Source organism: Drosophila mauritiana, chromosome 2R, assembly GCF_004382145.1.
Source record: "Drosophila mauritiana strain mau12 chromosome 2R, ASM438214v1, whole genome shotgun sequence".
Lineage (NCBI taxonomy): Eukaryota > Metazoa > Arthropoda > Insecta > Diptera > Drosophilidae > Drosophila > Drosophila mauritiana.
The window spans coordinates 21,646,717-21,664,038 of record NC_046668.1 but is presented as its reverse complement, the minus strand read 5'-3'; the positions used below and the strand labels follow the sequence as shown (position 1 = coordinate 21,664,038).

Genomic DNA, 17,322 nt, shown 5'->3' with positions numbered 1-17,322 from the left:
GCGCCGGGAAACAATGCGGGGCGTAGCCTCGGATTGAAACTATCGAGATTGCCGGCATCGAATTGCAAGTAAATAAAGCGTCTGGGAAGCAACACCTCCGGCACATCCTCGCACAATAGCATCCTTGGCGAGGGAGCAGTGGCTGGAGCTGGAGCAGGAGCAGGAGTTGAGTTATGAACGTGCTGGGAGCAACAAAGCGAGCGAACACAACACCCGCAATCCTGCAGGAGCAGAATGGCTCAGGAGGAGGGCAGCCCGGCAATGTAAATGTGCAAACATTTATTTATGTGGCCTGCCAAGGAGCACTTTAAAGCTCTGCAATCGCCCTGATTTCGGGAGGGGATTGCCGCTGGTTTATGTGGACTCCTGGTCTCCTGGAACTGGACTTGGCCAAACAAATGATTTGTGAAGGAGTACGGCGGAAAGTGCGGCACCCGAAGAGCTGGATATGAATGCCACTTGTACTACTATGTAGGTTAGTATTTACTCGTGGTATTAATCAAGATTACCTAATTTAAAGAGCTGAAACCCACACCATACAATTACCTGCTAAATTTCCATTTGAGCCCTTTAATATTCCCGCATTCAGTAGAGTGAACGCAACTATCCTGTTTGCGAAAAGGACATGGAGTGGCATTAAGAGCCAAACGTCATTATTTGGCACACATTTGGTTTGTTCCTGCAGTCGCATTTCAATTTTAATGAGCACTTGAGAGTTTCATGTTTTTAGCCGTCACTTTAATTAACAACAAAAGTCATGGTCTTGGCCTGGCCAAAAAAGAGGCAACAAAGCGAGGGAAAGCTTAATTTGTAGGAGCCCGGGAGGGGGCGAAATAAAAAGACACATGAGGCCCGGAACATTTCAAATGGAACTGCTGGCAGTGCTTCCTTCGCCTCCAAGGAACATGGGCCACATAAAAAGTCGTCGGCAAGTAGTTTTTACTCCTCCCTTCCCTGCGCTCCCTGGCCCTGGAAAATGTGTTGTTTTTCCCATTCGCATTCGCATTTTCCCGGCTTTTTTTTGTGCCACGGGCTGGGGTACGGATATAAATACGGACCGAAGTTGCTGCTGTTGGCGTTAAAAAAGCGGAAAATCGCAGCACATTTTTGCTTTTTAATTAAGCCCTCAATTTTTTATGTTCCATTCGAAAGCGACACGTCGTGATTTCGCAGCCTCACCACCCACCCCTCCCTTGGTTGCAAAAGGGGGCGAATCCTTGGACTCCGGCTGCAAGTAGTTAATAGTTAACTCTTACCCCATCTGGAGTGTAAATGCGCGTACAGCGGCTAAAAGCCCGCAGCCTGACAAATTACACTTACTTCGCGGCTTTAACTAAAAGGCAGCGTGCTCTTGCAGTTTTAATTACCTGATCCAAAAAGTTTATTCATTTCATTCATTTTGGATTCATATGTGCTTGTAATAGCTCTTTATGTTCAGTAAGATGTAAGACCTATACTTCTCAGCCACTAATTGTAGGCCTCATCGTATCTTCCGTTTATGGTAATACAAACTGACGCACATTTATTGAAAAACTCATAGCAATTTAAAAATCACAGTGTTGGTAAGCCTCTCGACACACCTGTTCCAAGCCATAAATATGCCAGGTATCCCTCCCAGCGGATCAGTTCACCTCGAACCGTAATCGCGCTACGATCGGTGGATAGAGATCGCTGATGAAGTGCGTTTAACGCGAGGGATCGATGAACCGGAGAACGGCACGTGACTGAAATTACTCGAGTGCTGCAGTGACGACACCTTCGGAACGGAGACTTTGTGGGCTACTTCTGTCGAACTGGTTTCAGAAAGTCAATAACGCGAAGGTTCAGTGTTTTTGGACTGAAGCTGATCAGCTTGAAGCGCTGCACCTTGTAGGAGTCCACCAGCCAGCCACTGTCCTGTTCTTCACCGTCAATATCCCGAGGATCCTGAGGATCGCCCAGTTCCATAGAGAAGGTGAGCACTATTTCTGCAATGGCCAGGCGGCAGTTGCTCGGTTCGAACTTATCATCGATTTGGGAGTTCACCAGAACGCTCTGAATACGCTGGAGCATTTCCTCCTTTTCCTGCTCCGTTCCGAGATCGAGAAGGTTGCGCAGGCCGACAAAGAGCATGTCCACCATGACGTAGTAGCGACCATCGATCCAGCGACGCACCACCCTCACAGGCAGAGCATGCCGCAGGTGTTCCCTCTGGAAGCGAACCAAACTGCAGTAGGGACTCCTCATCTGGGACAAGCCGTAGATGTCGGCCGATCCCCGCTCCGTGCAGCAACTCCGGATGCAGGGCCAGTCCGCCTGGCGCACTGCATCGATCATGGTGACCGCCGCCTGACGAGTGCCCTCCTCGAATCCGCCCTCGTCAAAGGCCACGCCCAGCAGGCGGCGGAGGCGCCACAGGCAGTACCGGTGTCGCAGGCCACTGAGCAACTGCATCACGCCGAGTTTCCAGCGGGGCAGTCTCCCTGTGAAAAGACTCACATTGCGGTGTGGCTGAAGTGCTGCGGGGCAGATAGATTGGGATGTGTTTGACTTGCAGCCACCACCCCGCACTAAACACGAAATTTGGGAGGTGGACGAACCACGGAGAAACCTCGAAAACATATTCCAAACAAAGAAATGTTATCTAAATAATTTGGGAAACTAATATTAAATAAGCAAAGGCCTACCTGCATCTTAGCTCGGAATTGTAGGACTATAATCCGTGTTTTTCCACTGCCTAATCAGGGTTATTCATAACCTTTATAATCTTATACCTTATCCATACCAATCCGTACCCAATCTTTCCCTTCTTAGCATCCCAACATGTGGCGGGCTCAGCGAAGTCTCTGGATCTTGGGGATCTTCTTAATCGTTGTTCCTTCCATCAGAGCTGTCTACGAGGATTATCGTTTGCCCAGATCCGTGGAGCCTCTGCACTACAACTTGCGAATTCTCACACACCTAAATAGCACCGATCAAAGATTCGAGGGATCTGCGAAAATAGATCTTCTGGCACGGGAGACCACCAAGAACATCACCTTGCATGCGGCGTACTTAAAGATAGATGAGAACCGAACATCACTTGTTTCTGGCCAGGAAAAGTTTGGAGTCATTCGCATCGAAGTGAATGAGGTGCACAACTTCTACATTCTGCACTTGGGTCGGGAACTGAAAAAGGATCAGATCTACCATCTGGAAATGCACTTCGAAGCCGGCCTAAATGATTCCCAAAGTGGCTACTACAAAAGTAACTACACGGATATAGTTACTAAGGAAGTTCAGTGAGTTGTCTAATTCATATTTAATGAGACAAATGAATAACTTTTCTGGTGCTTCAGTCACCTGGCGGTCACTCAGTTCTCACCCACTTTTGCCAGGCAGGCATTTCCCTGCTTCGATGAACCGTCCTGGAAGGCAACCTTCAACATAACCCTTGGCTATCATAAGAAATACATGGGATTGAGTGGCATGCCTGTTCTCAGGTGTCAGGATCAGTAAGTAGCCCTATATTGTGAAGGATTAGGATTGAAGTTCATGAAATGCTCTATTCCTATTCTAGTGATAGTCTTACAAATTACGTATGGTGCGATCACGACACTCTTCTAAGGACCTCGACCTATTTGGTGGCCTTTGCCGTCCATGATCTGGAAAATGCCGCCACCGAGGAGAGTGAGACCAGCAATAGAGTGATCTTTCGCAACTGGATGCAGCCGAAGTTGTTGGGTCAGGAAATGATATCCATGGAAATTGCACCAAAGCTGCTCTCCTTCTACGAGAATTTATTCCAAATTAACTTTCCGCTGGAGAAAGTCGACCAACTGACGGTGCCCACTCACAGATTTACGGCCATGGAGAACTGGGGTCTGGTCACCTACAACGAGGAGAGATTGCCACAAAATCAAGGCGATTATCCGCAAAAGCAGAAAGATAGTACTGCCATCACGGTGGCCCACGAATATGCACATCAGTGGTTCGGAAATTTGGTCACCATGAAGTGGTGGAATGATCTCTGGTTGAAGGAAGGTCCTTCTACCTACTTTGGCTACCTGGCCCTCGATGCCTTGGAGCCCGAATTGAGAAGAGGAGAGGGCTTTATATCAAGGGATTTGGCGAACTTCTTTAGCAAGGATTCGAATGCAACTGTGCCGGCCATTTCCAAGGAAGTCAAGGATCCCGCCGAGGTGCTCGGACAGTTTACGGAGTATGTGTACGAGAAGGGATCACTGACCATCCGCATGCTGCACAAGCTGGTAGGAGAGGAAGCCTTCTTCCAAGGAATTCGATCTTTTTTGGGACGCTTTTCTTTTGGTAATGTGGCCCAAGCTGACCTTTGGAATTCCCTGCAAAGGGCTGCTTTGAAAAACCAGGTTATTACGTCCGACTTCAACCTAAGTAGGGCCATGGATTCTTGGACCCTACAGGGTGGTTATCCCTTGGTAACCCTTATACGGAACTACAAAACAGGCGAGGTAGCCCTCAATCAGAGCAGATTCTTCCAGGAGCATGGAATTGAAAAGGACTCATCCTGCTGGTGGGTTCCTTTGAGGTTCGTTGGGCAAAATCTACCGGACTTTAATCAAACTACCCCACAGTTTTGGTTGGAGTGTCCTTTAAACACTAAAGTACTGCAGTTGCCCGATCTTCCATCCACTGACCAGTGGGTCATACTGAATCCCCAAGTAGCCACCATCTTTAGAGTTAACTATGATGAGTATAACTGGCGCTTGATAATCGAGAGTCTGAGGAATGATCCCAATTCTGGTGGCATCCACAAACTGAACAAAGCTCAGTTGCTGGATGATCTCATGGCTTTGGCTGCAGTCCGGTTACACAAATATGACAAAGCATTCGATTTGCTGGAATATCTGAAGAAAGAGCAGGACTTTTTGCCGTGGCAGAGGGCCATTGGTATCCTCAATCGACTGGGAGCCCTACTGAATGTTGCGGAGGCAAACAAATTTAAGGTGAGCTTAAACAGACCTTTATTATTTATTACTTAAACTCAATTCAATATTACAGAAATACATGCAGAAGCTGCTGTTGCCATTGTATAACCGCTTTCCAAAGCTATCAGGAATAAGAGAAGCTAAGCCCGCCATCAAGGACATTCCATTTGCACACTTTGCATACTCACAGGCCTGTCGTTACCACGTGGCTGATTGCACCAATCAGGCCAAGATTCTGGCTATAACCCACAGAACTGGATGTCAGCTGGAGCTGCCCTCCGATTTCCAAAAGGTGGCTTACTGCTCGCTACTGGATGATGGCGGTGATGCAGAGTTCCAGGAAGTATTCGGACTGTTCCAGAACTCCACCAATGGATCGCAGAGAAGGATATTGGCATCTGCCCTCGGTTGCGTTCGCAACTTTGGAAACTTCGAACAGTTTCTGAACTACACACTTAAATCCGACGAGAAACTGCTCGGTGATTGCTATATGTTAGCAGTGAAATCCGCCCTAAATGGGAAACATTTGGTTTCTCCCACAGGAAACTATATTATCAGCCATGCCAAGAAACTTGGGTAAGCTACAAGTATTTTATTACTATATGTAACTTATTAACAATCCCATATTTTTAGTGAAAAATTCAAGAAGAAAGAGCTCACGGGACTTTTGCTCAGTTTGGGTCAAAGTCTTCGGAGCTCAGAGGAAATTGATCGACTTAAGGCGCAGTTGGAAGACCTAAAGGAGTTTGAAGAACCTCTGAAGAAAGCCATCTATCAGGGCAAAATGAACCAGAAATGGCAGAAAGATTGCTCCGGCGATTTTATCGAGGCCATAGAGAAACACTTATAGCATACTCATTCAAATAATATATAACAGATTTAAGTTGATTAAAGTTTATAAACTTTAAAAAAGGCACCTTTGTTACATTTTATTCGTAATGCTGCATAGTTTTAACACAATGCCTCCTCATTTTGTAGTCACAATTTAGTTAATTTTGTACCCTACTTTTGACCAACTTTCAAGGCAGCCACCTGTGTCAACCTATAATGGCCAGGACTCGGCGGGCTGTCAGGCTCCACGTTCTGGGTATTAATTAAGCCAATGGCGATGAAATCTTGTAGCCAGCACTGAAAGGAATGCGATTTGGGGTGGCACGAAAGGGCAGGGCAGGGCAGGGGCAGGGCGGAGGCTCAAGGAGCCCGGCTGTCAGAAACGGGTCCTGTCAGGACTTTGACTGGTGGATTGCCTGACACGGGACACACACCGACACCATTCGGCCAGGCAGCAGCTCCTTTGTTTCGGCGGAGCTGCTTGGTCCTTTCTGGCATTTGACGTTTACACGGGTACGTCAAAATATGTACTTCTCACTGCCACACTCACATCCACATCCACATCCGCATTCGCATCCACCGATGATGACATGTGGAAAGAACATGGAAATGGCGGCCCAGCATTAGGTTGTCCCTTTGTTCGCCGCTTCCAGCTGTTTGTCATACGAGAGGACCCGGACAAGGAGTAGGATTCGGGATCGGGATCGAGATCCGCAACTAGCTGCCAATTAGATAAATTAATCGTCTGTAATTGATGTGCCGGGGGCCAAATGGATTGCATTGCAAAAGTGAGACTTAGGGCGTCAATCAGGCGAAAGTATCTGTCAATTGCAACCAATTTGATGGCTTATTCAGTCGTGTACGATGCGCTCTTGCAGCTCCCAACCATCACGGATTATGCCATTTGTTTGTTGACTCCTTGGACAAACAATAAGGAATATTTAGCAGGACTTAGCTGGCAATCGCCCGGAGATGATGAAAGCTAATCCGATTGAGAGTTTAGCACGGCGGAGCATGCTAAATTGAAATTGATACAATTAATAGAAAATACTCCGGGGCGAAATGAACTATTCATTTCGGACATATGCATATTCATATTGCACTGCAAAGGATGACGATGTAAATGGCTTAATATCCTCTTTTTTTAACTAGACTGCAAAGTGCGAATCAAGAGCCGCGAAAAAATGGCGCCCGCAATTAATGGACACTAAAGTTTATTGGAGTTAAAATTGCGCTGAATCAATCATCTGATGACCTATGGGTCAGCATCGAAGCCACTATGCGCTGCCTTATATTATATTTGCTGGGAAATGCATACATAAATGCAAATGCAAATGAAAAGTGGCCCTGTCAGAAAAATTAACGCTATTAATGCTTGTTAAAAGCGGTTATTAAATTAATTAAATGCGATGCCCAGCTTGACGTGCGTGTAGAACAGAAACTGAACAGAAACGGAGCTGAACAATTTGGTCCGGTGAATGTGCAAGTGTTTTTCGACATATTTCATGTTAAATATTTACGCCGGACATCGGAATTTAGCGCTCCTCTTAACTTATTTATTTATCACAAATTAATTGAATCCGAACGCCGGCAGAGGAAAATGCGACCGAAATGTCAAATAAAGTGCCCGATTGAACACAGAGCTGTGGAATGTGCTATCCAATTAAAGGGGTCAGTATCTAAAGACATTTTTTCTTGCCCCATTATTTTCATGGAATCGGAAGTACATATACACTCAGAGAAAAAACCCTTTCCACGATCTGGCATTGAGAATTTCGATCTCGAATTTTAGCCAAGATCGAATCCATGCTCAGCATTGTCAGATCGAGATCGCACCATTCTCAGATTGGAAATGACTGCTCTCATTTATATCTCTCTCTTTTCTCTCTCTTTTGCCCCTCACTCCCATCTTTAAAACATTGAGATTGTTTTCGTCTCAAAATCTTGAAATCCCTTTCATGATCGATCTCAGTTCTTTTCTGGGAGTAAGCTTTTTTGAATTTGATTTGAATAATAGATTTCCAACTTGGTTGCGTATCTGCCATGCTCGAGGCTAGAGCCTAAGTAATTTGAGACGAAAGTGTGTGCCTGGGGCTGAGTTCCTGGTGCGGGATAGTTCTGGGTTTAAGCTGGCTATAACCTGCACGCAATAGTCGGATCCTGCGAATGCGGCAGTTTGGCACACAATCGAGTTGCGAGCCTTAATTAATATGCATTCAGTGTCTGGCAGGGCAGGGATCAAATTATGTAATAGCCGCATTCAAATTAAATTTCTCGATGCGTGCCGTGTGGGTGTAGCTGTCCACCGGAGTTCGCCTGCAAATGCATATCGAATGTACATGCATACATATGGAGGGACTTGGGCTTCTGTTCACGTGGCAGTGACGCAGGCGGGGAGCGCCATTCGCTGTCCATTGGAAAATGGAAAATGGTCTAATTGCCCCTAATTGAATAGGACAAGCTCTCGACCCCCGGCCACCGTGGTGCCCCTTCAAGGGGTCACATTATTTGTGTGTAGCTGCAATTGCAATTCAATTGGAGTGTTTAGATTATCAATTCCTGGCTTCGATTGTCGATTATGCTCTGTGGCCGGCAATCGGGTCAATTGCTACTCCCAAGGAGTTGTAAACGTGATTACCATTGTGTTCGCTACAAAGCGCTGTGGGTTTCATAAATTGATGGCCTTTGGTTTTATCACGGTTGCTCTCGATAGCTTTGTTCGATTGGAACGATAACGATTATTTCGATATATATGTGAAACATTCATAAGACGTTTGTTTTATGTGCGCGCCATTGACGGGCTAACAATAGCTTCTTTCTTTGCGAACAAACCTTTCATAACTTCCTGAATACATCACTCTAGAATGCATTTTAAAGCCCCCAATACAACTTGGAGCCCTTTCATTGCACTGACCTTTTCACCTGCCAAGTTGTCTTTGAAATTAAGCCCGTGACTGGGGAAATATATTTCAATTAGTGCACTTTTTTGCTATGGCAGCTTTGTTGCTTCATTGTTCTTGGGCTTTCGGATTTTCCATTTTCCATTTTCGTGCTGTGCAGCTTGTTTGTTTGCTTTCGACGGGAGATGTCGATGCTTTTTATTGTCTAACTTGTGTATTACATTTTGTTGATGTCGTAAATTAAGGCAGCTCGTGCGGTGGGTGGAGGGGTGGCATTGTTCGTTGTTTTAATGCCGCCAAGGGAAAATAAATTCATTAAAAACTTTTGGCCAATGTGAAAATCCTTTTTATTGACTTTGGCCGGTTTGTTCGGTGGTTGCGTGTGCAAATATTTATGCAAATATGCACTGGCTAGCATGTTTTGGTTGTGCGGGGTCTGTTGCATATTCACAATCCGAGCTGAATCGATTTGCTGACCAAATGCGAGTGTTTCCCGCCTCCAGCTGCCCGCTCTTGTCTTCTCATAATCAGGATGAAAAGTTTTCTTACTTCACTTTACATTTATTGCTTCCTTCCCCGGGCCTCGGTGCTTTTGTTTGAGTTCTGTTGGATTCTGGGCGAAGGAAATAGAACGTGAAAACTATTCCTTGCTGGCGCCTTCAGGCTGCGAGACATTCAAGAAAGTTGCCACAAAAGTGGAAACGGGACCAGGAGCCCAAAAACTTCCCCTTGTCCGGCCAACAGAGAGGCGGACGGACGGACGGACAGAGCCGCAGGGTAAGGCGGGGGACACAGAGATGGCAACTTACAAATTTAGATTACGAGGCAAGCACAATTGCCACACATGTTTGCACAAATGCTGGCAGGATTGTTTAATTTCGTTTAATTAAATTGCAAATATTTTATTGCTGCACTTGCAACAGAAATGCGCCTTGTAGAGTTTAAATTTGTGTGGCGCCATCTGGCACAGGCAACTGGCACTAGAAACTGCGTGTGTGTGTGTGCTTCAATCTGTGAGTGCGTAAAAGCATTAGTAAGCACTTTAAAGTTTTAAGTACTTGGGATAGCAAGTTATTGGAGTTAATATTAAAATCGAAATTTAGGAGATTTTATTACAGTTGAGAGTATTTTTTGTAAGTATTTTTACATTCATTCTCCTGCTTTTATTCTTGAAATAATATTACACTACCCGCATTTTATTCACTTGACTGGGTAGTTGTTGTGATGGTTAATTTCCATTAAATCGATAAGCAATCATCGAAATGGAATCACTCGACACCTCAATAAATATTGAGAGTGTCAGCCACTTGATGCTAATGCAAATTCGACTCGCCTAAGTCATGTAACCCATGTCCATGCCCATGCCCATGCCCATGCCCATGCCCAATAATTCACTTGACCACCTCAACGAGCACTTGATTGGCTCCACTTTGAGTGGGTTGTGACCTTGGCAGTGCAAAACGGCAACCACTCAGGACAACATTGGCAACAAAAACAGAAACGAGTGGCACTGGCAGTGGCAGGGGCAAGGGCGTCGAGTTGCCTGCTTTCGGACCACGTTCTCCTCCTTTTTCCAGCCACTTTCACCAGCTCTTCTACGTGTTTCTTTTAAGTGCTCCTTATAGTTGATTCCGTTGTTGTTGTCGAGTTTCTGTTTACCCCCGAAGACAACACAAGCAGAGCGTCTGAGGAAAAACACTTTTAGCACGCATCGAAGGAAAACCAATAGAGCCAACAGCCGGGCTCCAAAGTCCAAGCCCATGAAGGGGAAGACCAACTCCACCTTTCCACACCTGCCTCCTGGATAGACTAGAATGGAAAACCATTTCAGATCCTTGCCTTGTAATCCACACATTTGGGTCGATAGGGGGCGATGATTGGCTTAATTTGATGAAACTCTTAATTTAGTATATAGTTTTAAGTGAAACTATACTTTTGATGGAAGCTAATATTTTGTATTTTGAATGCCACATCAACCATGCCAAAGTGAATGTAATTCTCTGGGATTTTCCTTTGGCTGTTGGGCAAAAAGTATTTTCCGAGCACTTTCTACACCCATCAGCACCCGGCAGCTTTCACCACATGATACTGGTGTACAATCGGTCTAATCTAGCTTCAATTTTCGTTTGGGAAAACTCCGCTGAACAATGGATCCACCAATATCCCTTTTTGGCTCCCATTAATCCCCCATGACAACTCGTAAAATTTTAAAGCATATTTACGGGCGGCTGCTCATTATTTTGATGCGCTTTGGCAAATCCATGCATACACAGCGAGAAAAGGATGAGTGCTTGGGTGGGGGCTACCATGGTGGGTGGCGGAGTGCGGAATGACACGAAAACTGGAACCTAAACTGGCACTGCGATGCATATATGCATATTAAACAGACCGCTTTCATTCGCCGGCACATTCTGACATCAAATTTGATTGTCTGCACACAGCTCCTCCCTATTCTATATCCCGGAACCCCTCCCCCTTTTTTCATCCCCCATTGCCCCGATGCCCCATCGTGAATGCATATGCATGAAACGGCATTATTTCGATGCTGCAAACAATAGACCAAAAGATCCAAATCTCTGCTGCTCCTGCTCATGCTCCTCGTTCTGTTCCTGCTGTTGCTTTTGCGTGTGCTCCCCTGCTCCTGCTGCCGCTGCAAATGGGACAAAACAACGCGTCATCCTGCCATTCTGGGTGCACTGCAAGAAAATCGTGGGTAAGTGCGGAATATAGGCTTGGAATACATTTGTCATGAACAACCGTAATGGATCACTGTCCCTTTGATTAGCTACGCCATCAAATGCTACATGAGTTTCATGAGCCAATTTGTTTCTCCCAGCGTACGACGCCCGCTGGGAGGTCCTGCCACCCAACGCAGGATGTTGCTGGTGGGGAGGACTTGGCCACAATTCATGCGGCTGCATTCGCCTAAGCGCCAAATATTAATGACGCTCCGTCGACGATGACGAGCTCTGAAATATCATCAGCAGCGCTGGGTGTTGATTTTAATGAGAGCCCGAAACTGAGGAGATCGGGGATGTCGTTGCGATGGAATGGAATGGAGCGGGCTGGGCCAACGCCATCAGTTCTTCCTGTTTGGTCCTCGAAATTAGGGGTGTTTATTATTTTTGATGGCCCGCACGCGTTTTGCGAACACGCCGCTGCAAACAATAAAAAGCAAGCGGAAAACGGGAGACAAATAGCCCGTGGAAGGGCTAAAAAGTGCCATTGTTTGGGCCTCAAATTGATAGCGCGTGTGCAAATTTCTGGCTTTTGTTCCTTGACTGCTTTACTTTTTGCTTATTGCCTAATGACTCGCTTCTTGTCTCGCCGCTGTCCTTTCGAGTCCTTTGTTTTTGCCCAGGGATACCCCTTCTCGCAGGACAAAGACTTCGTGGGTGTGAAAAGCCAAACAGACGCGCTGCACAAATTGATTTGGCACCCCGAGAGATTCGCTTGCAGCGATAACTTCAAAAAAAGGAGTAATGTTAATAGCAGGTACACAGAGAGAAACCAGAAACTACTTGCTCACACTAGGGTATTTAAAAACATGTAGTATTTAGTAGCTGTTAGGTACACCATACTAATTTATTTATCATTTTACATTAGAGCTGCACGGCGACTTTTGGTTTACAGTGTCCTCCAAAAATCTTCGCCGTGCTGTGGCGATCTGGCCAAATGGCACGTTCTGCTTCCTGTTTTGAGTGGGTTGAATGGGTTGGAGGAGTTGCTGTCGAAGGTGGAAGTGCAGTGCTGAGTCCTCCCACTCAAGGACGCAATTAGCGCAAATCAGGCGACGTCGGATGGTCCTCGGGGTACCAATTTGGCGCTTAACTTGCAATTGAGGAACACATGCTCACCAGCTGGGCTAATGGAGGAATGAGTGGAGTCGCTGGGATGGAAACGGAAGAGTCATAACACAAGCAAACAGAAAGGGGCTTTTTCCGCACGCTTCGATTGCCAAATTGCTTAAGGGCAAATTAGAAAATGGGTACTGGTCGCTGATGGTTGGAACCTGTTGAGATATTACACTTAAAACTAAGAGTATGCTATATAAGATAGGATTATTCCAGCATATCATAGCATAGCTTTGCGAAATGAAAGACTCCTCTTTATTAATGCAGTTTCGGAGTTTAATTCACTCATTTTTACTAATGTTTAGTGATAGCGGGGAAGCATTGCTCCTTCTTCATTGCGGGTTTACTTCCTCCACTGTGCTGCTCCTGCTGCTGCTGTTAAGCATTCTTATCGCCGTTGGTAGCATTTCCGTTCCTTCTTACTCGTGCATTTTTCATTTCCGCCTCTGCGTCGCGGCATTTCCCTTCATTTTTCACACATTCAGCGTGCAAACCCCCGCCGCCCGCTCCACTCCCGTATATATTTCGCATTTATATTATTTTGTAATGTTTATTTCACTTTGAGAGCCCGCTCAGGAAGGCCCGCCCACTCCCCAGCCTCCACTCCTCCTGGCTTTGACACTTCGGTTAAGTCTTTAAGGGATTGAGTCTCCAGATAGCAGATTCCCCGCCATGGAACTTGTGGCTTAAAGTGCGGAAAGTCTTGCTTTCACTTGGTATAATGGTGTTCTTACTTCAAATTTGGAAATATAATATTTCGAATAGTTTTGAAGTATTCCAACGCTGAACCTTCAAGAGTAAAGTGCTTGGCAGTATGCATATACCCACCCATTCGCCAACTTTTCTCCACAGCCTGTCCATTATGATTGTTGTCGTGTGGAAAATATTGTCTGGTCGACAATTTCGGGTAACATTGTTGTTGGGCGCCATTTCGCAGACCGCAGACAACGTAGGAATAAATTTGGAATGGGAATGAAAATGATGCCCATTGTCATTAGAGGAGGCCTTCGCAGTCAGAAATCTCTGGCTACGGCAATGGCAATGGCCATTTCCAGAAGTTGACTATGGCAGCCAAAATGGCAATTCCAGAAATTACTATTTGCATTATTTTCACGACAATGCCACGGCCAATTCATGGCAAATAGAACGGAAGCGAGTCCGAGCGGAGAAAATAAGGGAAATAGGGGAAAATCTGGGCAGGCGGATGGAAGCAGCTGCTACAATTGACGGCGTCTGGGGAAAGATGAAAATTGATTTTAATGCCAGAAATTATGTTATTTGCGCATGTTATGGACATGCGGCAAAAAAAGGCTCATAAAGGGAATCCGGAGCGGAAGCTCCGTAGCACTTGGCCATAAGCCCCACCCCCGCCTCGCACAGCCCATAATTATTATGATTATGAACTCGACCAAATTACAAACGACTTACGTGTGAATGCGTTGAGAACTCATCTCCTCATCATCCCCTTGGGGATTGGGAGCTCCTACCAGAGCATCTAAGGAGTCGGAGTGCGACAGTCATTGACTGGCAGATAGCGGAAATTGGCGACTCGAGTTTATCGATTGCTAATGGATATAAGATAAATCCAGTGAATTGGCCAACTGCTTGGGTAAACAATATTGTATTAAGGAAGGCGACTTTAAGAAAGGCAGCAGCTACAGCTGATTACATCAACTTTTTAATGTTTAAGGAGCATGTTTTTGAATTTAATGTGTTTAATCTTATGGGGCTTACAAAACCACTTACGCCATGGGGCATATCGCTTAACCGCTTTGTCAACAATTTATTTGGCCAATTCGCTGGTCAAACAATTCCCAAGTTGATGCAATTAAGGCAAATGCATAAAAAAGCGAAAGAATCGCAGGACGAAGGCGACGCGCAAATAAGCCGGGCTAAGAACCAACCAACTTTTGCTGGCCGCATCATAAAAGCGGCGGTCGCAATCTGCTGCGTCTTCATTTCTGCGGCGCCACCGCCCGGAAAACCCCCCTAACCAACCCACCCTCACCACTTTCCCATCCGTGCGGAAGAACTTTGCAACTTGCGACGTCAAATTGCATTCGACTCTGTGTTTAATTTGTGTGATTTATTTGTTCAGCCTGCTGGCCAAGTTTTTGGTTTGGCTTTTGGTTTCGGTTCGGGTTCGTTTTTTGGCCTTTACTTATCTGGCCGACTGACGATGACTCCTGATTTCTGGCCGGGATTGGCGGGGAGTGGCCGCTGGCTATTGCCTGGTGATCTTGGGAGCAGTTCTATTCTATTCGCTATTCCGGCTTCCTGATTCCGGGCCATAAATCAAAATAAAACTTTGTCACTTGAGCTTTTGACTTGCGAAACTTGTGGTTGTGCCTCAGTTCGGCCCCTCCCCGCCCGGCCCCCTAATCGATTTCAAGTTTATGTTGCCGAAACAATAACAATAAAAATTGACAATGCCGAGGCGACGGCGGCTCATAAAATTTTATTACAAAAGGAAACGAACGCCATTGACATACGCAAACTGATTCGCACCGCCGCTCCCCGGGGGAATCCCCAAACTCCGGTCTCCAAGCGGCGGCTCCGAATGCCAAATGCGAAATCAATGTCGTGGTTCCTTCGATTCCCCCTTGGGCTCCCGTTCCCCATTTCATCCTCCATTCACGACATTCAGCAGTCCCCATTCCACCGCTCCATTTATTCTATTTGCATGTTGCATTGGTGTTCCCTGACTTGGAGAAGGTATATTCTTTGGCTCGCCCCTTGTGCAGAATGGATATCATGCTAGATATATAGGAGTAAGTTTTCTTTCTATTCTTGTTCAGGCATCGTTGCATACTTTCGGACAGCTTTCCATTGATTTCATATCCATTTATATTCCAGGGTATCCAGGTATCCAGGCTTCGGTTAATCCGCCACTGAACTTGCGTTGTTTTGTTTCATATGCTGTTGTTGCCGCACATGATTTGCCTTTCAACCGAGCGGAGAGCGTGCCCTCGCGTCCTTGCCCCTCTTTAGCTCCCCAGCTGCCCAATCCGGCACCCCCCATTCCGCTCAAGCCGCAGGGCACATTGCTCCAAAAATGTCAAAGTGCCGCCGCTGACACCGCTGGGCCTTTGTGGTGGGTTGGGAGTGGGTGGCAGGCGGTGGGTCGGGAGTGGGTCGGAAGTGGTGGGTGGAGGCCATGACAAGGGCGCGAGGATGTTTAACATGAGCGCGAAGGGGCAGGGGAGTTGTATATATGTGTGTGTGTGTGTGACAACCGCGAGAAATGCCTCGCATTTTTCCTCTTTTTGACCCACTTTGCTTTGTCGTCAGCAATGTGGCTCCTGTCGCAACTCCGTCTCCTATCTCCCATCTCCCCGTCTCCGGCTCGCAACGTGTCCTGCGTCCTGTCTCGTGGTCCCTTCCCCCGACTCGCATCCCAGCGTGTGTCACTCGGCAAGCGTTTAAATTGGGCTCCTCCCTGGCCACAAACTATATTCGGAATATATGTGGCAGTATGTCGGGTTCGCCTTGTTTTGCCGGTCGCCTTTGTGCCATATTTTCACAAATTGAATTGGCCATGTCAGAAATGAAAGGATGCAGCTATGAAAATTCTGCATTCAAATTTTTCAACCAAAACTATTTTCGCAAAAAGTTTGCCGCATATGCCACGGGAGCTTAGAGTCAAAGAGGCAGGTCCCAAGTACAGTTGGACACCAATAGATCGAACTTTATCACAGTATTATCCTCACATATAGTCAGCATCGTGCCCATCGATATGGTAATAGTAGCTTCACACTGCTTAGATGCTGGTCTTTCATCCCTTCCTCTCATTTGCAGATGCCAGTTCGCTCCACAAAGGGTCGATTGTATTTTTCCGGGTGTCCACTGCCCGATGCTCATCCCCCCAGCCCACTAGGAGCCCATCTGCACCGTAATAAAGTTATTATGCATTCGGGACAAGGCGAACCCGACTAGACTGAGCCACTTCTCCAGCTCGAAAATGTGTGTGTGTGTGTTGGGGAGTGGGGCAGACCACTTCTGGTCTGGAGTGGGCTACAATCCGACGTCGCCCCGACAACCCGACACATGGCACTTGAGCAAATTTGCATAATAGAAATTAAAATGGATTTTAACATTTCTGTTTTAGATTATGTTCAGTGGCTGCCTGGAGATGGACGGCGGACCAGGAGCCTTGGAAACAGATTGTTATTTTTGCCTGTGGTACTACCATGCATGGTAGTATTTGGTCCAGTGGGTCACGCTCGTGGGTCATCCACCAGCTAGCCAGATAGACCCACTTCAACATGTATGCAAAAAACACCGAAAACCACATGCTCAAACATTGAAACCAAACATTCCATCTGATGATCTTAAATATATCTATGATTTACTTAATGAAAATATGTACTCAATCTCTGCTGCAAAAGATTTCCTGCTCCAGAGGCCATGTTCTCCGGCTGCTCAGGTGGCGACCCACTGCTCCTTGGCCGCACGGAATTCCTCCTTGCGGAATTGGGTCTCATTTGCGTAGGCCTGGAAACTTTCTCCGCTGCCATCGCATATCCCCAACGGTTTGCTCCACTTTCGCTGGCATTAAAGCAACTTTTAAATAATGCAGCAGCGAACTCACTGAAATTCTGGCTTAAATGCCTTGATTTGGACTCGCAACCAAGCGAGGAAGCCGAAAACTGGGGGTCAGAGGCCACTGGGGGTGGATTCTGCTCGGTGGCAAACATATTTGCTTAAACTTTAGCATGTTGTCCTTTAGCATTTTTAGCCATATTTGCTGCTGCAGTTCTTGGCCTTGTACCATAACATTTTGTGGCCAAATATTTTCGGCGCTTGGACACA

The 17,322-nt window shown here is 46.4% G+C and overlaps 2 protein-coding genes across 2 annotated transcripts; one reads left to right on the top strand and one right to left on the bottom strand.

Moving 5' to 3' along the window:
• Positions 1 to 1,764: 1,764 nt before the first annotated feature.
• Positions 1,765 to 2,601, bottom strand: LOC117137407. The gene has a single exon (XM_033298831.1). The coding sequence runs from the start codon at positions 2,599 to 2,601 to the stop codon at positions 1,780 to 1,782; it is 822 nt and encodes a 273-aa protein (XP_033154722.1). The 3' UTR covers positions 1,765 to 1,779.
• On the top strand, positions 1,868 to 5,829 carry LOC117137406 (aminopeptidase N). Its single transcript, XM_033298830.1, has 6 exons — positions 1,868 to 1,954; positions 2,794 to 3,260; positions 3,318 to 3,473; positions 3,539 to 4,943; positions 4,999 to 5,501; positions 5,559 to 5,829. The coding sequence occupies exons 2-6, from the start codon at positions 2,803 to 2,805 to the stop codon at positions 5,773 to 5,775; spliced, it is 2,739 nt and encodes a 912-aa protein (XP_033154721.1). The 5' UTR covers positions 1,868 to 1,954; positions 2,794 to 2,802; the 3' UTR covers positions 5,776 to 5,829.
• Positions 5,830 to 17,322: the final 11,493 nt, after the last annotated feature.